At 50.3% G+C, this 26717-nt stretch overlaps 1 protein-coding gene across 1 annotated transcript in view; it reads right to left on the bottom strand.

The window, feature by feature from the left end:
- The window catches only part of MYH16 (myosin heavy chain 16), a 74214-nt gene that overhangs the window by 5752 nt on the left and 41745 nt on the right, over positions 1-26717 (bottom strand). Inside the window, exons 23-40 of the mRNA NM_001431098.1 lie at positions 26021-26125; positions 21914-22000; positions 21547-21692; positions 20628-20718; positions 20118-20174; positions 19042-19128; positions 17415-17660; positions 16095-16212; positions 13731-13858; positions 12676-12872; positions 11026-11158; positions 8376-8592; positions 7500-7636; positions 7301-7404; positions 5802-5994; positions 3625-3828; positions 2171-2296; positions 654-824 (exon numbers count right to left, since the gene is read on the bottom strand). Of these exons, the coding sequence (NP_001418027.1) occupies positions 654-824; positions 2171-2296; positions 3625-3828; positions 5802-5994; positions 7301-7404; positions 7500-7636; positions 8376-8592; positions 11026-11158; positions 12676-12872; positions 13731-13858; positions 16095-16212; positions 17415-17660; positions 19042-19128; positions 20118-20174; positions 20628-20718; positions 21547-21692; positions 21914-22000; positions 26021-26125 (2547 nt within the window). The remainder of the gene's footprint in view (positions 1-653; positions 825-2170; positions 2297-3624; positions 3829-5801; positions 5995-7300; positions 7405-7499; positions 7637-8375; positions 8593-11025; positions 11159-12675; positions 12873-13730; positions 13859-16094; positions 16213-17414; positions 17661-19041; positions 19129-20117; positions 20175-20627; positions 20719-21546; positions 21693-21913; positions 22001-26020; positions 26126-26717) is intronic.

The raw sequence follows: 26717 nt of genomic DNA, 5'->3' as shown, positions 1-26717 counted from the left end.
CCTTGTTTTCTTTCAGTGAGTAAAAAAAGGCAAGGAGTATATTGGGGATTACTCTGCTCAAGGCTAAGGACATTCCGGGGAGGAAGGTGACAGGGAGGGAAGGAGGAGAGGAGAACTTGAGAGAAATTAGAGCTCTTTTCTCAATTTCCTTTTCTCTTTCTTACCCTCCCTCCCTTCTTTCTTTCTTTCCTTCTTTTCTCTTTTTTTCTGAGACAGGGTCTGGCTCTGTCACCCAGGCTGAAGTGCAGTAGTGCTGTCATAGCTCACTGTAGCCTCAATCTCCTGGGCTCAAGCTAGCCTCCCAACTCAGCCTCCTGAGTAGCTGGGACTACAGGCATGTGCCACTACACCCAGCTAATTTTAACTTTTTTTTTTTTTGTAGAGACGGAGGGCTCATTATGTTGCCTCAGCTGGTCTCAAACTCCTGGCCTCAAGCGATCCTCCCGCCTCAGCCTCCTAAAATATTAGGATTACAGGCGTGAGCCACTGCACCTGGTCCTTTCAATTTCCTCTTCTTTCCTAGCACTTGCATAACCCGATTCTTCATCAAACCCAGGACATGTTTTTTGGCAAAAGACAGGCATCTCACACACACACCCCCCACCCCACCAGACCCCCATTCCTCCCTTAGCAGAGCCCTGCATCGCCCTCACCCTGGCCTCCAGCTTCATGATTGTGCGCTTCCCGCCTTTCAGAGCCAGCTGCTCGGCCTCCTCCATCTTGGCCTGCAGGTCTTTGATGGTGACCTCGTAGTTCTTCTTGATCTTCTCCAGGTGCATGCAGTGGTCCTGCTCTTGCCGGAGTTCTTCTGCCATGCGGGTGGCCTGCAAGTGGGGAGAAGAGCAGGAGTTAGAGCTGGGTGCTACCCAGGCTCGTAGCTCCTTTGAGAGATGTGAGAACTTGTCTCCCTGTCTCTAGGAAACCAACTGGTTGACAGGGGGAGCCCCGCTGACATGCCGCTGGGGTTTGGTGGAAGGGGTGCCCTATGCTCCCCTTTGCCCCCGAGAGGGGAGAGGGAGCCAAGCTCATGCCTCCCATCTTCACAGACTCCCACCAGCCGGGCACACTCAAGCCAAACCCTACTGACTGCCCTCTCCATGAGGGGCACAGCATGGAGGGTGGGAAAAGCACAGCCTCTGGAGTTGGAAGACCCAGGACTGTGTCCAGCCCTGAGTGACCTTCAGCATGTTGCTTGTCCCCTCTCAGTCCCTTTCTCCTTACATTCGTTCCACAGATGTTCATGAGGGTCTACGGTGGGCCAGGCCTGGGCCTGTGCTCTTGGGAGGTAGCAACAAGTAAGACCAGCAATGTTCCTGAACTCCTGGGATTTCCATCAAGTGAGAGGAGCCTGATGATGAGAATCTGTATTTCTTCATCTTCCAAGTAGGGAGTAAACAGAACCGACCACTCGAGGCTGGTGTGAACACCCGAAGGGATACTGGGCTGAGAGCACTTGGGGGCACATCCTGCCAACGTCCTCCTCTGCGTCCCTGGGCTCATGTCTCTTCCTTTTACTAGCCCTTCCCTCAAGGCGGTTTGATTTTATTGTTTTTGTTATTATTTCATGTTTTGAGACAAGGTCTTGTTCTGTCACCCAGGCTGCAGTGCAGTGGCGGGATCATGACTCACAGCAACCTCAAACTCCTGGGTTCAGGTGATCCTCCCATCTCAGCCTTGTGAGTAGTTGAGACTACAGGCACATGCCACGATGCCCGGCTAATTTTTAACATTTTTAGTAGTTGCTATATTGCCCAGGCTGGTCTTGAACTCATGGCCTCAAGCAATCCTGCTGCCTTGGCCTCCCGAAGTGCTGGGATTACAAGTGTGAGCCACCATGCCTAGCCCAAGGCTGTTTTAATGCATCCCATTGCCAAAAAGCCTGCCCAGATGAACCCACTTTGATGGCTTCTTTGATGCAAGACCCAGGGCGTTGTGCTATAATCTTTCACATGATCACCTAGAGCTTGTAAATCTTTCTTACTTTCATGTGTGTGGCTTTTTAGAAAAGCCTTGGGCTCCTCCAGAGCAGGGCCACATTCTTCCTGGCAGGGAACCACGCTTGGGTCCACAGTGGCCCACGATGGCAGGAGTGGCCTTCCCGCCCAGATAGCCTGGTCCTCAGCAGGCACCGAAACCCTGCCTGCCAGCAGCAAGGGGCACACGCACTTACGTCCGTCATGGCCTTCTTGGCCCTCTCGTCGGCCGAGCGGAACTCACTGATGAGCTCCTCGTGCTCGTTGGAGATGCGTTGGACATCTGACTCCAGCTTGCGTTTGACCACGAGGAGGCTCTGGTTCTGGAGGAAGAAATGGAGATCTCACCATGAGCCAGGAGTCTGCATGGGCCTTCCTGTGTCCAGGAAAGAACACAACCTCTGCCAGACATGCTTGCCCAACCCCAACAGGAAATGGCCCTGGGCCCTCTGCGTGGGGTATGGGTCCCTCTCCTGCATTCTTATTTTATTTTTTTTTAGGCAGGATCTTGCTGTGTCACTCAGGCTGGATTGTGCAGTCATGCAATCACAGCTCACTGCAGCCCCAACCTCTTAGGCTCAAGCAATCCTCCCACCTCAGCCTTCCAAGTACCTGGGACTACAGATGAGCACCACTACGCCCAACTAATTTTTCATGTTTTTAGAGACAGGGTCTGGCTATGTTGCCTAGGTTGGTCTTGAATTCTTGGCCTCAAGCAGTCCTCCCACCTCTGCCTCCCATAGTGCTGGGATTACAGACGTGAGCCACTGTGCCTGGCCAAGATTATATATTTTATTTTATTTTTATTTTTGAGTCAGAGTCTTACTGTGTCGCCCAGGCTGGAGTACAGTAGCATGATCTTGGCTCACTGCAACCTCGACCTCCAGGGTTCAAGTGATTCTTGTGCCTCAGCTTCCCAAGTAGCAGCTAAGATTATGGCATGCATGACTACACCTGGCTAATTATTGTATTTTTAGTAGAGATGGGGTTTCATCATGTTGGTCAGGCTGGGATAGATATCTATTTAAGTAAATATATATAAAAATATATATTTAAATAAATATATATAAAAATATATATTTAAATAAATATATATAAAATATATATTTATATATATATAAATAAATATATATATATACACACACACATTTTTTTTTAGATGGTCACTCTGTCACCCAGGCTGGAATGCAGTGGCATGATCTTGGCTCAGTGCAATTTCTGCCTCCTGGGTTCAAGCAATTCTCCTGCCTCAGCCTCCTGAGTACCTGGGATTACAGGTGCCTGCCACCACACCCGGCTAATTTTTGTATTTTTAGTAGAGATGGGGTTTCATCATGTTGGCCAGGCTGGTCTCGAACTCCTGACCTTAGGTGATCCGCTTGCCTCGGCCTCCCAAAGTGCTGGGATTACAGGTGTGAGCCACCGTGCCCGGCCCAGGCTGGGATATCTTTTATATCCTGGACTTTAAAGTCACAATTTTACAAAAAGCTCTGCAGATGAGTTTTGAGGATTTGCTGAGTGGGGTGCACTGCCTTCCTCTGAGTTTTGATGGGGGCTCACATGGTTTGGGCACCATCCTGGCCTCACCCCAGCACCCCCTAACCCCCAGAGTATGGGTGCAAGTGGCACTGACCCAGGAGCCCTGTCCTACCTGGATGTTGATCTCGTTGTGCCGTTCGGTGATCTCCACCATTTCCTGCTCCAGCAGCTTTCGTGAACGCTCGCTGCCCTCCAGGGCACAACGCACCTCCTCCAGCTCCGTCTGCAGCAGGCTCAGGCGCCGCTCCTGCAGGTTGTACTGCTCCCGCAGCTCCTCGTGCTGCCTGGCATCCTCGTCCATCTGGACCTGCAAGTCCTGGGGGGCACAGGGACCCAGCCTGAGCCCATACACTGGGCCATGGTATGACCTTGGGGATGGCCAGACCTGAGCGCGCCGTGACCTTTATCGACTGGGTTCAGCAGGAAACTGGGCAGGCGGGGAGGTCACAGAAGAAGAGTGAGGAACAGACCTGGGCTTGGGGAGCTTATGGTGTGGTGGAGCTCCAGCAGGGCCAGGACCCAGGAAGTTATCTAACATGAGGTCAACGTGAAGTCAAACCTTTCCCGAGGATAGAGCACCTGGTGTTCCCAGCACAGCCTTCTCCAGGAGGCCTCCCCAGTGACCTCAGCCAATCATATTCTAATCCTGCCTAGGTTGATCCCCAGCTTTCTTCTGTCCTCTTATTTCTCTTTTTTTTTTTTTTTTTTGAGATGGAGTCTTGCTCTGTCCCCTAGGCTGGAGTGCAATGGCATGATCTTGGCTCCCCTAGGCTGGAGTGCAATGGCATGATCTTGGCTCCCCTAGGCTGGAGTGCAATGGCATGATCTTGGCTCACTGCAATCTCCGCCTCCCAGGTTCAAGTGAGTCTCCTGCCTCACCTTCCCAAGTAGCTGGGATCACAGGTGCCTGCCACCACACCTGGCTAATTTTTTTATTTTTAGTAGAGATGGGTTTTTGCCATGTTGCTCAGGCTGGTCTCAAACTCCTGACCTCAAGCAATCTGCCCACCTCAGCCTCCCAAAGTGCTGGGATTACAGGCGTGAGCCACTGCGCCCAGGCTGTCCTCTTATTTCTCCATAGGACTTATCACCGGTTTTAACAATACAGTTTTATTTTTGTTGCTGTCTGCATGGGGGTGTTTGTCTGTTTTGTCCACTCTTTGTTTTGTTTTCGAGACAGAGTCTCACTCTATCACCCAGGCTGGAATGCAGTGGTGTAGTCATAGCTCACAGCAGCCTCCAACTTCTGGGCTCAAGTGATCCTCCCACCTCAGCCTCCTGAGTAGCTGGAACTACAGGCACACACCACCATGCCTGGCTCATTTTATTTTTTGTGGAGATGGGGTCTTGCTATGATGCCCAGACTGGTCACAAACTCAAGCCTGGCCTCAGGCAATCCTTTCTCTTCAGCCTCCTGAGTAGCTGGGACTACATGTGAACACCAACTGTGTCCAGCATTGTCTTGTCCACTCTTGGACACCTAAAACAGTACCTGGTTAGGGCACGTCTCCAGTTAGCAAGTGTGGTTCCAGCTCTGTATGCTGTAAAGAACAGTCTCATAATAGAATGATTGTAAAGGGGTCTTCAGCTCTGTTTGTGTTTATTTTTTAAGGCAAGTAGTGGGTATATGAGTTTTGTTGTGTTCTTCATTTCTCTATGTCTGAAATGGTTTATAATAAGTAAAAAATGATTTTACAAATCAAGACAGGACTGGCTGTGGTGGCTCACGCCTGTAATCCCAGCACTTTGGGAGGCTGAGGTGGGCAGATCACCTGAGGTCAGGCGTTGGAGATCAGCCTGGCCAGCATGGTGAAACCCCGTCTCTATTAAAAATACAAAAATTAGCCGGGCGTGGTGGCGGGCATCTGTAATCCCAGCTGCTCAGGAGGCTGAGGCAGGAGAATTGCTTGAACCCGGGAGGTGGAGGTTGCAGTGAGCCGAGATTGCACCACTGCACTCCAGCCTGAGTGACAAGAGCAAAACTCCATCTCAGGAAGGAAGGAAGGAAGGGAGGGAGGGAGGGAGGGATCAAGATGAGCTTAACTTCCTGTTTCCCTCCTTTGGTCCATCTTTCCAGTTGTCCAGAATTGGGACTTTTGGTGGTTGAGGGCCTCTTCTTTATATAGTCCCCAAGCCTCCTGCTCCCTGGACTGACAGCCACCCCACATTCTCACTCTTATGCCTTTATGCTGGCTGAAGACATGCATTAAGTTAGCCCCCTTTAGGCCTTCAGACTCAACCGATGATAGTGTGCCTTGTACCTCGTTTCTCCTTCTCCCAGATCGCTACCTTGATTTGCTGTTGCAGCCTTTTCAGTGTCTTTACAAGTTCGCTGTTGTTCTTGTTGGCATGGTCCAGCTGGATTTCCATCTCATTGAGGTCCGTCTCCATCTTCTTCTTGAGCCGAAGTGCCTCTGCCCGGCCCTTGGCCTCTGCCTCCAGGCTGGCCTGCAAGGACTCGATTGCCCGCTGGTGGTTCTTCCTGTAAGTCCAAGCAGAGAAGACCTTGACATACTGGGCTAGCTGTTCAGTCTGTGCTAGGCCTCCCTAGAGAAGAGGTCTCAGCATCAGCATGAGTCCAGGCACCATGTTGTGAAATTAAACCCTTAAAAAGGTACAAGACAGGGATGAGGGTTTCATGCTTTGGGGAAATTAAAGGAAGGTCATTTTGTTGATTTAGAGTCACTCTCTGGCTCAGGCTGTAATGGAAAAACCATCACATTCTGTGATGGTGTAGTCGTGTGATGATAGCTCACTGCAGCCTTGAACTCTGCGGCTCGAGTGATCTTCCCATCTCAGCCTCCCCAGTAACTGGGACTACAGGCCATGCCACCACACCCAGCGTTTTTTTTTTTTTTTTTTTTTTTTTTTTGGTAGAATGGGGGTTTTGCTGTGTTGCCCAGGCTGGTCTCAAACTCCTGAGCTCAAGGGATCCTCCCATCTCAGCCTTCCAGAGTGCTAGGATTACAGGCGTGAGCCACTGGGCCCAGCCAAAATGAAATAACCTTTATGTTTGAATGGATACCTTTAAGAAAGTGACAAGACAACCCATAGAATGGGAAAAAAATATTTGCAAATCATTACTGATAAGTCTAGTGTTCAGAATATATAAAGAACTCTTACAACTCAACAATAAAAAGAAGCAATCCAATTTTCGAAAGGGGCAAAGAACAGACTTTTCTCCGAAGAAGATATACAAACAGCCAGTAAGCACATAATAGATTCTCTGCTTCATTAACCATCATGGCTAAAATACTACATCTAAAGTGTTCATAGGCCGGGCACGGTGGCTCGTGCCTGTAATCCCAGCACTTTGTGAGGCCAAGGTGGGCAGATCACTTGAGGTCAGGAGTTCAAGACCAGCCTGGCCAACATGGCGAAACCCTGTCTCTAGTAAAAATACAAAAATTAGCTTGGCACGGTGGCACATGCCTGTGATCCTAGCTACTTGGGAGGCTAAGGCAGGAGAATTGCTTGAACCCAGGAGGTAGAGGTTGCAGTGAGCTTGGATTGCACTACTACACTGTGGCCCAGGCAACAGAGCAAGACTATGACTCCAAAAAAAAACCCAAAAAACCAAAACCCCCAAAAATAAAGTGTTCATAAACTAGACACAGTAGTGTGAGGTACCGTCTTTATTTCCATTTCATAGATGAGGAAACAGGTTCAGCGAGGTTCACCTGAATTGCCCAATGTCATGCAACTAGTAGGTGAAAGAGACCCAGGTTTCTGGACTCTGCTCCATCACGCTGCCCAAGAGTCAGCCTCCCATCCCACCAGCTCTGTACCTGGTAGCCTCAAATTCTTCTTCTTTCTCATGGATTCTCCGGTCGATGTCAGCTTTAACCTGAGCCAGTTCCAATTGAATTCGAATCACTTTGCTCTCTTCAACCTACCAGGAATATAAACATGAGTCTTTCTGGCCAAGAAGGTGTGCAGTGCCTGGCCAAGGGTCCACAGTCCCCAACGTGATGGCCCTGTGGTTACCTCCAGGGAAGACTCAGCTTCTTCCAGGGCCACCTGGAGTTCTTCCTTTTCCATCTCCAGTTTTTTCTTCAACTTCTGCAGCTCATGCACACTCCTTCCTCCCTCACCCAGCTGATCAATGAGATCCTTTATCTCCTCTGAGATAGAAATATTCATGTTAATAAGACTCAGCATTCCAGAGTCATGGCAGGTGGCACCATCATTCCTCCATTGGGGTAAGAAGCAGGTCTCCCAGAGTGCCAGGACTGCAGACATGAACCATCATGCCTGGCTATAATCTTATTTCATTGTCATGACAACCTTTTAAGGAGGGTAGAATTATTTCCTCATTTTATTTTATTTATTTATTTATTTTTGGGACATAGTGTTGCTCTATTGCCCAGGCTGGAGTACAGTGGCATGATCTTGGCTCACTGCAACCTCCACATCCTGCGTCCAAGCGATTCTTCTGCCTCAGCCTCCCAAGTAGCTGGGACTACAGGCACCCGCCACCATGCCCAGCTAATTTTTTGTATTTTCAGTAGAGACAGGGTTTTACCATGTTGGTCAGGCTGGTCTCGAACTCCTGACCTCAAGTGATCCTCCTGCCTCGGCCTCCCGAAGTGCTGGGATTACAGGCATGAGCCACCATGCCCAGCTATTTCCTCATTTTATAGATGAGGAAAGTGAGGCACAGAAAGATTGAGCAACTCACCTAAAGTTATACTGCTGAATGCTGAAGTGCTTCTGCAAAGCACTTGCTAGTCAGTCAACAAACATTTATTGAGCACCTACTATGTGCCAGGTACTCAACTGATAATGTGCTCAGGACGAAGGGGACTCTGGCTGTGTCCCCATCCCTACAGGCCCATCCCGTCCACCTGCCCTCAGACTCACCCTGCAGGGTCTTATTCTCCTTCTTCACGGACTCTAGATGCTCCAGAGACTCCTCGTAGGCAGTCTTGATCTTGAAGCTCTCCGTCATGTACATGCGGCACTCCTTCTGTGAGTTATCCAGTTCCACCTGCAGCTCCTCACACTTCTGCTGCCACTCAGCCAGCATCTTGTCAAAGAGCCTCTGCTTCTTGTCCAGGGCAGCGGCTGCCGCATTGGCCTAAGGAAAGTTGGAAATGGCCTCTAGGGGTCCGAACTCCCTGCCTCTGTCCCCTCCTCCCACCCCCCACCAACCTCTCTTCCTTCCTTCCCTTTCTCCAGTAACTCCTGAGACTACGGACTCCTTGGGAATTGGAATGTAATTCAACACCTATGGCAGAAGCACAGAACAGAGAGTCTGCAAAGAGCTGCATGCCGGTTCTAAAACTCCCCCCCCCCCCCCCCCAAGAGGTGTGTGGCCTGGGGCGTTCCACCTTATTTTCCCAGGTTAGAATTCTCTCAGGTGTCAAATGAGGAGTTTGGGCCACAGTGGCCTTCCCAGATTTATGACATTTGGCCTAACTCCTCTTGATATATTTCACCGTAATGTAGTAATATACATTACACATAAACTCAAAACAGACTATTCTTAGACTTTATTTTTCTATAGAGTTCATCTTTCTCATAACTCCCTGGCAACTATTTGCTGTTGTGCTATATTAGCTTTTGTAAAGTTTTGCTTTGTTTCTTTTGTGGCGTAGCAAAACCTTTTTGAGTTTCAGGACTTTTTTTTTTTTAATTGAGACGGAGTCTCACTCTGTCACCCAGGCTGGAGTGCAGTGGTGTGATCTCGGCTCACCGCAACCTCTGTCTTCTGGGTTCAAGCGATTCTCCTGCCTCAGCCTCCTGAGTAGTTGGGATTACACAGGCATGTGCCACCACACCCGGCTACTTTTTGTATTTTTAGTAGAGATGGGGTTTCACCATGTTGGCCAGGCTGGTCTCAAACTCCTGACCTCAGGTGATCTGCCCGCCTCAGCTTCCCAAAGTGCTGAGATTACAGGCATGGGCCACAGTGCCCAACCTTTTTTTTTGTTTGAAGAGATGAGGTCTCACTCTGTCACCCAGGCTGGAGTACAGTGGCATAATCATAGCTAACTGTAGCCTCAGCCTCTTGGACTTAAGCAATCTTCCTACCTCAGCCTCCCAAAGTCCTGGGATGACAAGCGTGAACCACCTTGCCAGAACTTTTTTTCTGAAACCTCTCATATGGATGTGACCTTCTACCTATGAGGCCACTTCATGTGGCACATTCTTGTACTGGGCTGCATATGGCCCCTCACAGCCAGCATGAATCATGGTTCCATCTAGACCAAGACCAGGGAGGTGTAGGCCAGTGGAAATCTTATTTAATTCTCATAGACACTGGCAACTCAGTTTGAAGCAGGGATGCAAGTAGGAATAGTTAGCCACGCAAAGTATATGGGATACAGTTTGTGGAAGAGAGAGGGAAACAGGGAAGGTGCATCATGTAACTTGCTTTTTTTTTTTTTTGGAGCCAGAATCTTGCTCTGTCGCCCAGGCTAGAGGGCAGTGGCACGATCTGGCTCACTGCAACTTCCGCCTCCTGGGTTCAAGCGATTCTCCTGCCTCAGCCTCCCGAGTAGCTGGGACTACAGGTGCCTGCTGCCACGCCTGGCTAATTTTTTGTATTTTAGTACAGACAGGGTTTCGCCGTGTTGCCCAGGCTGGTGTCGAACTCCTGAACTCAGGCAATCCGCCTGCCTCGGCCTCCCAATGTGCTAGGATTACAGGCATGAGCCACTGTGCCCAGCTGCATCGTGTAACTTTCAGGGCAAATTTTACCCTGCTTATGGCCCTATTTGTTTATTTGAGACAGTGTCTTACTCTGTCTGCCAGGCTGGAGCGCAGCGGTGCAAGCATAGCTCACTGCAGCCTTGAACACCTGGTTCAAATGATCCTCATGTCTTAGCCTGCCAAGTAGCTGGGACCACAGGCATATGCCACCACACCTGGCTAAATTTTTATTTTAAAAATTTTGGGGGACTGGGCACAGTGGCTCACACCTGTAATCCCGGCACTTTGGGAGACCGAGGCGGGTGGATCACCTGAGGTCAGGAGTTCGAGACCAGCCTGGTCAACATGATGAAACCCCGCCTCTACTAAAAATACAAAAAATTAGCTGGGCGCGTTGACGGGTACCTGTAATCCCAGCTTCTCAGGAGGCTGAGGAATGAGAACTGCTTGAACCGAGGAGGCGGAGGTTGCAGTGAGCCAATATTGCGCCACTATACTCCAGCCTGGGCAACAAAAGCCAAACTCCATCTCTTTTTTTTTTCTTTTGAGATAGGGTCTCCCTGTGTTGTTCGGCTGGTCTTGAATTCCTTGGCTCAAGTGATCCTCCTGCCTTGGCCGCCCAGTGTGTTGGGATTAGAGGCATGGGCCACTGTGCTCTTAGATCTCGGAAGAGTTCATGAACGCGTGCTCAAGCGGCAGCCGTGTCCAGCAAGCTCCTGAAGGCACCCCTGCGCTGCACCTTCCTGAACCATGTGTTTCTTCCTGATGACCCCAGACATGTGACAGCCTTGCCCTCGCCCTGCTGTGGGCTCTCTGCCCCGGTAAATAGGCAGCTTTAAGCATTTGACCCTCTGACCTTCTCCAAGTCGATGGTGAGGTCCTCAACTTCTGCCTGGAGTCTCTGTTTATTTTTCTCGAGGGAGGCAGCCCGGGCCTGGGCGGTTTCAGCTGCTTCTTCTGCCTCCTGAAGCCTGGCGGCCAGCTTCCTCCTGCAAATGAGGGCCAGAGGGGCTGTCAAGGAAACACAGGCGCTCACAGGCACCACCTCCACATTGCCAGGGTCAGAGTGTGGTGGGCATGGTACTAAGCTCTGGTGTCAACATTGGAAACGATGCAGAGCGTTTACAGGACAGCCACAGCTGCCCATTCACTCTCTCATTTATTCATTCAACAAACACTTTCTCTACTCTGTGCCAAGGATTGTTGCAGGTGTTAGGGATGCAGCACTGAATAAAACAGGCTAGGATACCTGCCCTAACAAATGAAATGTTTGTTCTGGAGCTGGGACGGGGCACGCAATACATGCCCTATAGAACATAAGCACTGCAGTGACAAATAGAGCCAGGAAGAGGACAGGCAGTCCAGGTGGGAGGGGGTGATAGTGTCAAATACAGACTCAGGGGAGACTCTCTGAGAAGGGGACACAGGAGCAAAGGTCTAAGCCAGGGGATGGAGGGGCCCTGAGGGTGTCTGGGACAGAGACAAGCTTAGGGGTTGAGATTTAGGTTTAGCCCAGGAGTGGGAGCCTTGGGGGAACACTAGGCAGTACCCAGCAGCCTCTATAGCAAAGACCTGGAGGACAGAGGTGGAAGTCACAGGAAGGCAAATTTAGGCTCAAGGTAAAAAAGAGCTTAGAGCTTTAGATGAAAGTATTGCATCAGCTGGAAGTCACTATGCCTTATTTGCTATCATATTAGCAGAAATTTCAGTGGATGGACGGGACCAGCCAGCAGGCTGGGATCCCGGAAACACTTAGAGCACATGTGCCATTTTCTGTCTAATTTGGCTTTATACAAGAAAAAATCTGACTATTTTTTCAGAGAATCCAGAAAAGTCTATAGAGGAGTTTGTTAAGTTGACCATGTTCTTTGATTTAACTTGTCATGGATCCCCTCTGCTTCCTGACCCAGGGTGGCTCACTCACAGGGCTTCCCTGCGTGCATGGGCCCAGGGGCATCCAGGCCAGCCTCCTTTTACACCAGAGAGAGGCCCACTTCCATGTCCCCCCTTATTTCCTCAGGTGTCCACTTCTGTAGTTTTTTTTTTTTTTAGAGACAGGATCCTTCTCTGTTACCCAGGTGGTTGAAGTGCAGTGGCTCGATCATTGCTCACTGCAGCCTCCAATTCCTGGGCTCAAGCAATCCTCCCACTTTAGTCTCCCAAGTAGCTGAGACTACAGGCACGTGCCACCATGCCTGGCTAATTTTGTAATTTTTTGTAGAGATGAGGATCTCACCATGTTGCCCTGGCTGGCCTCGAACTTCTGGGCTCAAGCAATCCTCCCACCTTGGCCTCCCACAGTGCTGGGATTACAGGCCTGAGCCACCATTTCTGGCCCACAGAGCAGGCTCCTTTGTCCACACACATTGTCCTCCTCTTAAAGGAGCCTGTGAACGTCCTTCTTCTGGGCTTGGCCCTGGCCGTAGCAGTGATTGACATGGTGGTGAGGCCCCCAGCGCCACCTGCCCAGCCCACCTGGCTCTCCCAGCATGAGGACCACACTCACTTGGTCTCCTCCAGCTCCTCTGTCCTCTGGATGGCATCGGTCTCGTATTTGGTCCTCCAGGTGGTGACCTCGGTGTTGAGTTTGGATACAAGGCGCTGCAGCTCCGACTTGCCTCCCTGCTCCTCCTCCAGCTGCTCCTTTACTAGGTCCAGGTCGTGTTTGGTGTTGGCCAGGCTCACCACGGCGGTGCTGCGAGACTGTGGGGACCCGCGTGTCAGGGGCCGTGGGGGCTTTCCGCAGCCCACAGGGCCACCACTTAGATACACATAACACTGGAGCAGCAGTGATGGCAGGTGAAAGGGGGAAAAGATACACAATCCCACAATCCAAACCACTGGGGTTTTAATTTTCATCCTGTGACTTCTTCTCATTCTATTATTGTCCACAAGGATATGTAATTTCATTTAGTTGTACACATCACATCCTACAGTTTTGTAGTTAGCTTTTTTATTTGCTACGATATCAAATGCTTTTTGTGCTCCTTTGACATCTTCATAATCTGTAACTTTCTTTAGCTAGGACTATAGGTGTACACCACCATACCTGGAAACTTTTTTTTTTTTTTCTGAGACTGAGTTTCACTCTTGTCACCCAGGCTAGAGTGCAATGGTGCGATCTCAGCTCCCTGTAACCTCCGCCTCCGCCTGTCTCAGCCTCCCGAGTAGCTGGGATTACAGACACTCACCACCACACCCAGCTAATTTTTATATTTTTAGTAGAGACTGGGTTTTGCCATGTTGGCCAGACTGGTCTCGAACTCCTGACCTCAGCTGATCCACCCACCCTCGCCTCTCAAAGTGCTGGGATTACAGGCGTGAGCCACCACGCCCAGCCAACTTTTTTATTTTTTATTTTGGTAGAGATGGGGTTAGAGGGGGTTGAGGGGGGGGTCTTGCTGTGTTGTTCAGGCTGGTCTTGAACTCCTGGCCTTAAGCGAACCTCCCACCTACGCCTCCCAAAGTGCTGGGATTACAGCCATGCGCCACCAAACCCAGCTGTAACCTGTAACTTTAAGGAGGCAGCTGTCTCCACCACAACCCCACCCCCAAACAAACCTTTGACTCTTCATCCAGCTGCCTCTTGTAATCATCCACTTGTGACGTCAGAGATGTCTTTATCCGTAGAATTTGATTGAGCCGGCTCTGGGACTCCTCATATTCCCTGCTCAGTTCACTATTTTCAGCTGGGTGAGAAGGGAATGGAAGAAATATTGGATGAAGAACTGGTTCCCCAGCCAGATCCTAAGTTCCCCAGGGCATTGCTCCTAAAGTACCCAATAAATATGGTGACTTGGCCAATGGAACTGGAATGGGGAGCATGGTGGATCACCACTCTAGCCTCCAAATTAAGTGAGCCCAGGAGAAAGACAAGTGCTCAAGGGTTACCAAGATCCAGGTAACCTGCATGGACTTAGGGGCCTCACATAATGAAACCCCCATCTCCTACATGTCAGGAGATGCAGTGGAGGAGTTTGGAGAAACAGTGGGACAGAGACTATTTCCTTTGTAAAACGTATTTGTCACCATTCCAGAACCTACACTCCTGTCAATTGTGGGATGATCACTGGAGCCAGAGGCCAGGAAGAAGTTCATGAGCCCGAGAGAAAAAGCAAGGATTTCCAGTTCTACCCTGTAAGTCACTGAGCTTACTGAGCTTCACTTTTCTTATCCATCAAGTGGGGATATTGATTTTTTTTTTTTTTTTTGAGACGGAGTCTCGCTCTGTCACCCATGCTGGAGCGCAGTGGCGTGATCTCGGCTCACTGCAAGCTCTGCCTCCTGGGTTCACACCATTCTCCTGCCTCAGCCTCCTGAGTCACTGGGACTACATACGCCTACCACCACACCTGGCTAATTTTTTGTATTTTTTTTTTTTTAGTAGAGACGGGGTTTCACCGTGTTAGCTAGGATGGTTTCGATCTCCTGACCTCGTGATCTGCCCACCTCGGCCTCCCAAAGTGCTGGGATTACAGGTGTGAGCCACTGCGCCCAGCCTTTTTTTTTTTTTTTTTTTTTTTTTGTGAGACTGAGTTTCACTCTTGTCACCCAGGCTGGAGTGCAGTGGCGTGCTCTCGGCTCACTGCCACCTCTGCCTTCCGAGTTCAAGTGATTCTCCTACCTCAGCATCCCAAGTAACTGGGATTACAAGCATGTACCACCACGCCCAGCTAATTTTTTTTTGTATTTTTAGTAGAGACCTGGTTTCACCACATTGGCCAGGCTGATCTCGAACTCCTGACCTCAAGTGATCTGCCCACCTCGGCCTCCGAAAGCGCTGGGATTACAGGCACGAGCCACTGCGCACAGCCTGATATTGATTTTTTTTTTTTTTTTTTTTTTTGAAGTAGAGTTCTGCTCTGTTGCCCAGGCTGGAGTGCAGTGGCACAATCATAGCTCATCGCAACCTTGAACTCCTGGGCTCAAGCGATCCTCCTGCCTCAGCCTCCCAAGTAGCTGGGACCACCAGTGTGCGCCACCACACCCAGCTATTTAAAAAAATTGTTTTGTAGATATAGGGTTCTTGCTATGTTGCCCAGGCTGTTCTCAAACTCCTGGCCTCAAGTAATCCTCCCGCTTTGGCCTCCCAAAGTGCTGGAATTACAAGTGTGAGCCACCGCACCCAGCCAGGATATTGTCAAAGAATTCCAAACGTGAGAAATAAGGCGAAAGGGTACCTGCAAGTTCTCTTGATGTTACACCGGAGCACTAACAGGCCCACCTGCAGACTATTTAGTTCTCTACGGAAATGTGCCTTTGTTTGACTTACTGTTTACCCCTGTGTTATTAGAGCACAGCTTCTGCGAAGTTAGAAATCGACTTATACATTGATAAATTGCCAATTATTTTTGTTACAGAGATGCAAAGATGCATTTCTATGACAAAGGTGTGTTTCTTCCGGCAGGGGGGAAAACAAACCCTAAACTAAACCTGAGGTTACAGTATTATTGTCCGATAGGATATTAACCAGTTCTGCATCTAACTCAGCAAAGTTATTTTAGCATTTCTTTTCCCAGCTGAAATCTCTGCCTTTCAAATGCTCTTTGAAGGCAGTTTTACCATTTTTTCTGGTTCGCTCATTAAGGAGTTAAATAAACCCTTGACACATGTTCGCTTTCTATTGGTATGTGGGTCATGTTTAAAAATGTTTGAAAATTGTATTTTGTCAGCATGAATGCCTCTCCTGCTGATCTCACCGGGAAGGTGAGAGAACGGATACGAAAATGCATTGAATTGTGTTCCCTGTTTTGCATTGTAAAGATGTTACTTGGAATATTCAGCAGATGGAATAAAATCTCCTCGTCTCATCACGAGGGGTTTGGATGGGAATCTTCCAAGGCCAAGAAAGCTCTGTTTCCTTGAGTATCCCAGTTCCTTTCCATGCACTGCTCCTTAGCAAGCTTCAGGGCGGAGAGGGCTCACCTTGGAGGTGGGTCCTGATGGCATTGATTTCTGCCTGGTTTCGCTCTAGCTCTGCCACCTTCGCATTGGCTTCTGATAAGCTGTCTTCCAGCTTTCTGACGTGGGCCTCGGCATTCATCTGCTCAGGAAGGATGAACTCAGTGGGGAAGTTGCGGGTGGGGGAGGCCAAGCCCTCCCTACTTCCCCATTGATTTTTGCCCTGTTCCTCCTGTGTGCCTCCCAGGCTACCTGCCTAGTCCTTCTAGAATGCCCCTGTCTCAGAAACCCCAAATGGCTCACCATTGCCTTTTCTTTTCTTTTCTTTTTTTTTTTTTGAGACAGGGTATCACTCTATCACCCAGGCTGGAGTGCGTAGATGCAATCATAGCTTACTGTAGCCTCGACATCCTGGGCTCAAGCCATCCTCTCACCACAGCCTCCTGAGTAACTGGGACCACAGGTGCATGCCACCATACCTAGCTAATTATTTTTATTTTTTGTAGAGACAAGGTTTCACTGCGTTGCCCAGGCTGGTCTTGAACTGGGCTCAAGTGATCTGCCTGCCTTAGCCTCTCAAAGTGCTGGGATTACAGGCATTAGCCACTGTGCCTGGCCTACTGAGCATTTCTTATGTGCCAGAAACTATTGCAGCCCTCACAATAGCACTCTAAGGTGGGGATTATGACAATTGTCTTCATGTTATAGATGAAGAAATTGAAGCACAGGTTATTGTTATTTTTTATTTTTTATTTTTATTTTTTGAGACAGAGTCTCGCACTGTCGCCCGGGCTGGAGTGCAGTGGCACAATCTCGGCTCACTGCAACCTCTGCCTCCCAGGTTTAAGCAATTTTTGTATTTTTAGTAGAGACAGGGTTTCAGCATGTTGGCCAGGCTGGTCTCGAACTCCTGACCTCAGGAAATCCGCTTGCCTCAGTCTCCCAAAGTGCTGGGATTACAGGCGTAAGCCATTGTGACCGGCAGGTTATTTTATTGTATTTTATTTTATTTTATTTTATTTTATTTTATTTTATTTTAGAGACAGGGTCTCGCTCTGTTGCCCAGGCTGGAGTGCAGTGGCGCAATGATATTCATTTCACTGCAGTCTCAACCTCCTGGGCTCAAGCAATCCTCCTGCCTCAGCCTCCTGAGTAGCTAGGACTATAGGCACATGCTCCCATCCCTGGGTAATTTTGTTTTTTGAAGAGATGAGGTCTGGCTATGTTGTCCAGGTTGGTCCCCAACTCCTGGCCTCTCAAAAGCGATCCTCCTGCCTCAGCCTCCCAAAGTGCTGGGATTACAGGAGTGAGCCACTGTGCCCGGCCCACAGTTAGGTTATTCACCTTGGACTTCTGTATCGTCTCCACACTGGCACTGAGGTCGTCAATCTCGGCCTTCATGACCTGTTTATCCTTCTCCAACTTGGACTTGACCCTCTGCAGGCTCTCCACACGCTCTGTCAGCTCGGCCATGGAGTCCATGTGCTTCTTGCGCAGTGTGGAGGCCGTCGCCTCACTCTGCAGGGCGGCCTCTTCCAGCTCCCGCCGCAGCTTCAGCAGCTCAGCCTCCCGCTTGCGGTTCTGCTCGATCTGGGGTAGAAGAGGAGCGGCTTAGCAGAAATGGCCAGTGCCAGCCTTTTTGGGGTGGACACCGCCCAGCTGCTCGGTGGTTCCCTGATTTTCCCGCACCTCGCTAAAAGAAGTCCTGCTTGAAATGCCAATGCTTAGCCTTTGGGGGGCGGGGGTTGCCCACAGGAATTGTTTAGGGAGTGTTGTGTGTTAAATTGTACCCTCCAAAAAGATATACTCAAGTCCTAACCGTGGGTACCTGTGAATGGGACCTGATTTGGAAATAGCGTCTTTGCAGAGGGAGCTAGTTAAGATGTCATACTGGATTAGGGTGGGCCCTAAGCTAACGACTGATGTCCTTTTTTTTTTTTTTTTTTTTTTTTTGAGAAGCAGTTTCACTCTTGTTGCCCAGGCTGTAGTGCAGTGGCATGATCTCGGCTTGCTGCAACCTCCGCCTCCTGGGTTCAAGTGATTCTCCTGCCTCAGCCTCCCAGGTAGCTGGGATTACAGGTGCCTGTCACCATGCCCAGCTAATTTTTTGTGTTTTTAGTAGAGATGGGGTTTCACCATGTTGACCAGGCTGGTCTCGAACTCCTGACCTCAGGTGATCCACCTGGCTCAGCCTCCCAAAGTGTTGGGAGTACAGGCGTGAGCCACCGCACCTGGCTGGGCTCTCGGATTTCTACTCACTATATTCCTGCCCTAATCACTCCAGGTCCAGGTACCGACAACTAGGATCAGCTCCACAGTCCACTGAGACTGTCCAGACTGGCCAGTCAGGAGCCTGTTCACCCTGTTTCACCTGTTCCTTCCCATGGGAGCCAGAGTAAAGGCCTGTGCCTACATTTCTCCCTGGCCATCTGCCTCCTAACCAGCCTCAGTGCCTCTCTCTGGCCCTGCGTGGCCTGCTGTGCCCTGGCTTCTTGGGAACTGTGAGTAGCAAACTCTTTCTGTTTGTTTTCAAGAGACAGGGTCTTGCTCTGTCACCCAGGCTGGAATGCAGTGGTGCCATCATGGCTCACTACAGCCTCAACCTCCCTGGGCTCAAGTGATCCTCCTTCTTTAGCCTCTTGAGTATCTGGAACTACAGGAATGTGCCACCATGCCCAGCTCCTTTTTTTTTTTTCTTTTTGAGAGATGGGCTTTTGCTGTGTTGCCCAGGCTGGTCAGAAACCCCTGGGCTCAAGTGAGCCTTCTGCCTTTGCCTCCCCAGGTGTTGGGATTACAGGCGTGAGCCACTGCTCCAGGCCTCATTTTTAAATTATTAATTGGTTTCTCCTCAAGTCTGTCTCAGGAACCTAGCAAGAATGAACTGGTCTTGATCAAACTGCTTATAGTCCGGCATTTTTTCTCCCTACGTGTGGGCAGGGCTGGGGGTTTCTGGGCCCCCTGGGATGGGTACCTGAGCCGATGTGGCTCCACCCGCTTCCTCCAGCCTGTCACTGAGGTCTTCGAGATCCCGGGACAGGTCACTGCGTTGTTTCTCCACCTGGGATGAAAATTTTTGTTTTGAGATAGAGCCTTCCTCTGTGGCCCAGGCTGGAGTGCAGCAGCACCATCTTGACTCACTGCAACCTTCACCTGCCTTGCTCAAACAGTCCCCTAACCTCGCCTCCCGAGTATCTGCGACTACAGACACGTGTCATCACACCCAGCTAATTTTTAAAGTTTTTGTTGAGATGGGTTTTCACCATGTTGCTCAGGCTGGTCTCCTGGTCTCAACTGATCCTCCTGTCTTGATCGCCCAAGGTATCTGGATTACAGGCATGAGCCACTGTGCCTGGCCATGGGATGAGATTTAATGATACCAATGATAATCACCCAGAGCTCCTTTTTCTCCAGTAAAGAACATGATGACTGCTTCACCTTTGAGAAGCCAGGATTCTGTGCCTGGGGGCCTTGTGCCCTGCCTGTCATCAGTGAAGGACACTGTCTTCCCCACACTGGGTGGGCATTAGTGCCCGTCCTACCCACCACCTGTCCAATTTGGCTGAATTTGGGATTAGGTACACTGTGATTTGTCTCCCACCAGCTTTCTGGGCTCATGCCGTGTAGGATCCCCACCCTCAAGCCTCCCTCCATGCTCTGTTCTTGCGAACAGGTGCTTTCTCTGTTTACACTTTCATCCCAATGAAGGTAGGTGCTATTTTACTCCCTTTGCCCAGCCCTTCCTCCCTGCGTCTACCTGTTGAATTCCATCTTTGAGGTCAAGTGTTCCCTCCCCCATCTCTCCCGGGTAGAACCAGCCTCTTCTCCTCTGGACTCAAGCCACACAAAGCATCTGCCTTTCACGTAATGATTAATGTGAATGTGCAGTTCAGTCCCTGGCACACAGCAGGTGCTCAAGAAGCAACTAGACTTTTTAACTGGACACCTGCCTTCTCTACTGGTTTTCTTAGAGGAGGTTTCTATCCATGGTTGGATGTATGGCTGCCGTTACGTCTTTTGACTCAAGAAGGGGAAACATATTTCATTTACCTTGGCTCTCATGGCCCTCTCAGCTTCTAATTCTTCCTCCAGCTCTTCAATTCGGGCCTAGCAGACAGAGAAGGGAGGGGATTCATCTCTCCCAGGCAAAGTTAGTAAGTTAGCCCCTTAGCCTTTTAGGACGGAAAATAGGGATGTGAGAATATGAGAGCCACTGTCAAAAGCAGAGAGAGGCAGATCCCAGAGAGCACGCACAAAGGCCCCGGGGCAGGCAGGAGGGGGCCTGGCATGTGTGACACCCAGCCAGGAGCCAGCATGGCTGGATAGAGTGGAGGGAAACACTCGGTAATGAGGTCAGGCGGGGAGCAGTTGGAGGGCCTCATAACCATGGTAGGGACTTTGGATTTCACCCCTAGTGAGGGGAACATGGGTCGATCTCCAAGGACTCTATGGCACTCTCGCTTCTCAGGAAACCTCAGCCACCAAGTAGCTGATGCGAACAAAGGGTTCAGAGAAGTGCATTTCTGACAGAGAGCTCATGCTTCTTGGTCCTAGACATACCTGGTGCTCCTTCAGTTTCCTCTGCAGCGTGGAATTCAGAGACTGCTCATCCTCATATTTCGAGTTGACAGAGTTTATTTCCAAATCCCTCCTGCAAGGGAAGGGTTGGTCTCCTGAGGAAAGGCTCTGAGGGCAGACCAGCGAGCTGGTGAGGGAATGGCGCCTGGGCTGCCAGAGGAGGCCTTGAACCTGCCGAAACGCACGCACTTCCCAGCCCCTTCTGGCCTTCTGTGGTGACAGCCCAGAAGGTCTCACGCTACAGAACAATTAGACCCCTGAATGAGCTCCTCAAGCATTTCATCATTCATTCATTCATTCACACATTTACTAATGTGACACTTTTTTTTTGAGACAGGGTGTTGCTCTGTCACCCAGAATGCAGTGCAGTGGTATGATCATGGCTCACTGCAGCCTTGACCTCCTGGGCTTATATGATCCTCCCACCTCAGCCTCTCTAGTAGCTGGGACCACAGGCTGGCTCAATCGTGCCCAGTTAATTTTTGTATTTTTTGTAGAGACAGGGTCTTGCTACATTGCCCAGCCTGGTCTTGAGCTCCTGGCCTCAAAGCCATCCTCCCGCCTTGGCCTCCCAAAGTGCTGCGCTTACAGGCATGAGCCACCGTACCCGACCTGGTCACAGGCTTTTATGATGCCTCCCTGCCTTGCTGAGTCCTCAGTGTTCCCTGGGATAGTGGTGCTCGCCTCCTCTCCAGTGCCCACCAGGTATTGTGTGACGTTGAGTGTTGCCTGTGGACAGGGCAGCCCCTACCTCTCTGCATATCTTCCATGCCTGGCAGGTGCTTGGGACATGCATGAATGTATGTGAGGCCCTCCGTACAGTGACTGGCTCCTGGCGCCCTCCAGGCAACTCCATCTATTGCTACAATTGTGACGGACAGAACGAATGAACAAGACATACTTTTTCACCACCTCCTCGAGATCCAACTTGGAACGCTCCATCTCATTGAGGTTGTCGATGGTCATCTTCAGGTCACTCTCAGCTTTGCGACGAGCCTTTTCCACCTCCGCCCGGATTTTCTTTTCCTGCTCCCAGTTATCCTCCAGCTACGGAGACAAGAACAGCAAGAGAAGGTAGACGAGGAGAGACTGAGGTCAGAAGGCAAGAAGGAACCAGACTGGGTCCGATCCTTTAGCTGTGGCATCAGAAGGGCCCTCACGCCCTGGGGGATGTGTTGGTCCAGTTCTCAAAACTTATCTTCGGACCCCGTGCCCCCAGAGGGATCTGGCCTTGGAGTTGTAAAGGCGGCCATGGCAACGGGTATTACCTCGTGGATCTGTGTGCTCAGCTTGCTGTTATTCTTGGTCAGGTGGTTCACCTTGTCCTCCTCAGCCTGTAGGTCATCCAGGGTTTTCTAGAAGGACAGATACACACGTGAGTGCCATGAGGCCCAGTGGGAGCAGCTGAACAGTCCTGATCCTCAGTCATCACTTCTGAGCCGTGCAGCTCCCAGGCTTTGGGGAGTTCAGTTGACTTTAGTGAGTAGGTACTGAGCACCTGCTCCTGGGTGTGGGTGAGGCCCGAGCAGATGGACCAGAGCCACCCATCAGGGAGGTCAATTGCTTGAACCAGGAAAGTTGAGGCTGCAGTGAACTATGATCATACTACTGCACTCCAGCCTGGGTGACAGAGTCAGACCCTGTCTCTACAAAAAATGCAAAAATTAGCCAGGTGTGGTGGCACACGTCTGTAGTGCCAGCTACTCAGGAGACTGAGGCAGGACGATCACGAGCCCAGCAGGTTGGGGCTGCAGTGAGCTATGATGGCACCACTGCATTTCAGCCTGAGCAACAGTGGGACCCTATCTCTGGTTCCCCAGGGGGCATATGGGAAATAGGTGGGGTGTTTTTGGTTGTCACAGTGATTGGAGGCCCCTCTGACATTTAGTGGATGACTCCAGCGATGCTGGACATCCCATTTTGCTCTGGACCATCTGGTACCATGAAGAAGAATTCTCTAGAACACATTCCTGATGTCACACCCAGGCACTCATGTCAGTAAAACAACCATTTCTACTCTTCTAAACCTAGAGCCTAGCACCCTTTTACATGTAACTCAATGTTCTTTTTCATTTCATATGCACTACAATTTTTGTTTTTTTGAGATAGGATCTCACTCCATCACTCAGACTGGAGTACGGTGGTACGATCATAGCTAACTGCAGCCTCCACCTCTTGGGCTCAAGCAACCCTCTTGCCTCAGCCTCCTGGCTAATTTTTTTTTCTAGTTTTTGTAGAAACAGGGTCTTGCTGTGTTGCCCAGGCTGGTCTTGAACTCCTGGGCTCAAGCAATCCTTCTGCCTCAGCCTCCCAAGTAGCTGGGACTAGAGGCGCACGCCAGCACACCTGGCTAATTTTTAAATTTTTTGTAGAGACAAGGTCTTGCTATGTTTCCCAGGCTGGTCTCAAACTCCTAGGCTCAAGTGATCCTCCTGGCTCAGTGATCCTCCTGTAATCCTCATGCTAAGATTACAGGGATGATCCACGGCCTGCACTGGCCTGTACTACATTTTATTTTATTTTTATTTATTTATTTATTTTGAGACAGGGTCTCACTCTGTTGCCCAGGCTGGAGTGCAGTGGCGTGGCCCACTGCAACCTCTACCTCCTGGGTTCAAGCAATTCTCATACCTCAGCCTCCTGAGTAGCTGGGACTACAGCTGTGTGCCACCACACCTGGCTAATTTTTGTATTTTTAGTAGAGACAGGGTTTCACCATGTTGGCCAGGCTGGTCTCAAACTCCTGACCTCAGGTGATCTGCCCGCCTCAGCTTCCCAAAGTGCTGAGATTACAGGCATGGGCCACAGTGCCCGGCCTATTTGTAGATTCTCTATTTGTCCATTTACCCACTCCCCAAAACATATTTGCAATCCAAAATCACTACTCGCAACACCTTCTCATGGTTATTTGCAAACATGCATGTGGGGTGGGGAGAAACTTTGATGCGCACATTCTCTGCTGAGGTTGAACAAAGTACCTTTTTGTTTCAGCCTCATACTGTAAACAAATGTCATTTTTATGCTGTATTTAATGCCATGGCTTTTTTTACTTTTTTTTTTTTATGGGGGGTTTTGCTGCTTAAAATGACCCCCAAGCACAGTGCTGAAGGGCTGTTGAGTGTCCCTAAGTGCAAGAGGGCTGTGATGTGTGTGAGAGAAGCTTCATTCAGATGCAAGGTATAGTGCTGCTGGCCCTAAGTTCAGTGTGAACGAATCAACAATTTAAATAAGACATACATAACAAAGTAATGTATTGACCATAGTTGCATGAATTATGTATTGATAGATTGATGAAAATGTTGGTGGGGCATGCGGTGGCTCATGCCTGCAATCCCAGCACTTTGGGAGGCCGAGGCGGGAGGATGACTTGAGCCCAGGAATTCAAGACCAGCCTGGGCAACATGATGAAACCCTACACGAAATATAAAAATTGGCTGGGCATGGTGGCTCACACCTATAATCCCAGCACTTTGGGAGACTGAGGCAGGTGGATCACGAGGTCAGGAGTTTGAGACCAGCTTGGCCAACATAGTGAAAGCCCGTCTCTACTAAAAACACAAAAAAATTAGCCAGGCATTGTGGCATGCACCTGTAATCCCAGCTACTCGGGAGGCTGAGGCAGGAGAATCGCTTGAACCTGGGAGGCCGAGGTTGCAATGAGCCAAAATGGCGCCACTGCACTCCAGCTCGGGTGACAGTGTGAGGCTCTGTCTCAAAAACGAAGAAACAAAAATTTGCGGGGTGCAGTGGTACGTGCCTATAATCCCAGTTACTCAGGAGGCTGAGGTGGGAGGATCGCCTGAGCCTGGGAAGTCAAGGCTACAGTGAGCTGTGATTGTACCACTGCACTCCAGCCTTGGTGACAGAGTGAGACCGTGTCTCAAAAAAAAAAAAAAAAGTATTATGACCAAAGGCTTGTAAGAGTCTAACCCTGTATTTTCCCCAGGAGCAGTGGTTCATATTTGCTAATTCAGTATTGAATTATTATTGGTTAATTCAGTGTTTATGGCAACTTTACAGAACATAACCGCTGTGAGGCCGGGCGCGGTGGCTCACGCCTGTAATCCTAGCACTTTGGGAGGCTCAGGTGGGAGGATCATTTGAGGTCAGGAGTTCAAGACCAGCCCGGCCGATATGGTGAAACCCCCATCTCTACTAAAAATACAAAAAATTAGCTGGGCATGGTGGCGCGTGCCTGTAATCCCAGCTACTCGGGAGGCTGAGGCAGGGGAATCACTTGAACCTGGGAGGCAGAGGTTGCAGTGAGCCGAGACCACACCACTGAACTCCAGCCTGGGTGGCAGAGCGAGCCTCAGTCTCAGAACAACAAAAACATAACCAGTGTGAATAACACTCATCGACTGTGTTTGTTATGAAAGGAGGCTCTGGGTCTGACATGCTTGAAAATCACAGGGCAAGGGCGGCAGTTCCTGAGGCAGCAGGGAGAGGCACTCAGGGGACATGTGGATTCACAGTGTCAGCAAACACAGGGACGAGGGGTCCACTGTCTGGTTCTTTGCTCCTGTTTCTCTGGAGGTCAGCACTGGTGGCCGGTCAGAGCTGGCTCTGCATTCAGGAGCCTGAGCCTGTGACAGTGGCCCTGGGAAAGTCGGTGGGTCTCCCCATGGCCTCAAGAGCTCATGACCTGTTGTTGCCACAGTGTCTTAGGCTTTGCTGGGGCTTTCGAGCTCACAGGTCACTTCCATACACCCCACTCCATCCCTACCACTCCGGTGAGCATACTTTCTCCGGTGTGCATGGGCCCAACCTAACTCATAATTGTTTTGTTGTTTGTTTGTTTTGAGACAGAGTCTCGCTGTCACCCAGGCTGGAGAGAAATGGCGCAATCTTGGCTCACTGCAACCTGCAACTCCTGGGCTCAAGTTATCCTCCTGCCTCAGCCTCCTGAATAGCTGGGACTACAGGTGCGTGCCACCAGACCTGGCTAATTTTTGTAATTTTTTGTAGAGATGGAAGTTTTGCCATGTTGCCCGGGCTGGTCTCAAACTCCTAAACTGAGGGGATCCTCCTGCCTCAGCCTCCCAAAGTGCTGGGATTAAAGATGTGAGCTGCCATGCCTAGTTGATTCATAATTGTTAATAGCTCCCCCTCTTGCTCTCAAAACTGTCCTAGTTTGGAAGACAAATTATATTGTCACCCCACTTATAACAAACTTGGAAGGAAGGCAGTAAAAGGGGGCCACACCCATGTCACTCTTGAAACCGAGATATACGAAGAATTCCTTAACTTTCCTAAGGCTCCAAGCTGAGGGGGCAGCAGGGCCAGGATTTGAACTCGGGGCTCCAATGTCCAATGGAAAGCACACTGTGCCAAGCTCCAGCTGCTGGGCCGAGGAAGACGCAAGGGAAACCTACCTGGTACAGCTCCTCCAGGGCCCTCTTCTCCTTCTGGAGCTTGGTGATGGAGTCTTCACGGAGCGAGAGGTCCCCGGTCAGGGTACGGACCTTGTGATCCAGGGCCTAGAAACCAGGGCAGGGAGAGAGGTAGAGCCTTAAAGCTGGAGGGAATCCTCAGCTTGGGTGTACTCTTGAGTCTCCTGGGAGCTTCAGAAATGCCAGTGCCCAGGGCATGTCTCAGACCAACCAAGTCAGAACCGTGGGGGTGAAGGGGAGCAGCAAGAACCTTGGCTTCTCAAAGCATGGTCCCCGGATGTCAGCAGTGGCATCCCCTAGGAGCATGCTAGAAATACAGACTCTCGGACTCCGCTGGGCCCGCCAGAGTCTGCACCTGACAGTATCCCTGGTGGTTTGTGTGTGCAGCAGAGCAGGAGAAGCTCAAGTTTAGGCAGAGCCCCCGCTTACCCTGCTGGAGAACCCCACCTACCTGCAATAGCAGGTAGGGCCCTTGGGCCCAGGGGCCGGCCAGATGGCATCAGGAGCCAGGGCTTCCCCCAGGGAGCTGCTCAGAGGGGCAGCAACTGCTTGTTTGGGCAGAAATTCAACAGCTGAAGGTAGACACTTCAAAGTGATGGGAACACCTCTCAGTCCCCTTAGTCAGCTGCCCTGCCCAGCAGACCTGTCTGTAGTAACGGTCATGTTCTCTGCCTTTGCT

Source organism: Macaca fascicularis, chromosome 3 (genome assembly GCF_037993035.2).
Source record: "Macaca fascicularis isolate 582-1 chromosome 3, T2T-MFA8v1.1".
In the NCBI taxonomy this organism is placed as follows: domain Eukaryota; kingdom Metazoa; phylum Chordata; class Mammalia; order Primates; family Cercopithecidae; genus Macaca; species Macaca fascicularis.
Note: the sequence above shows the minus strand (reverse complement) of the source record. Positions and strands in the feature narration are given on the sequence as shown.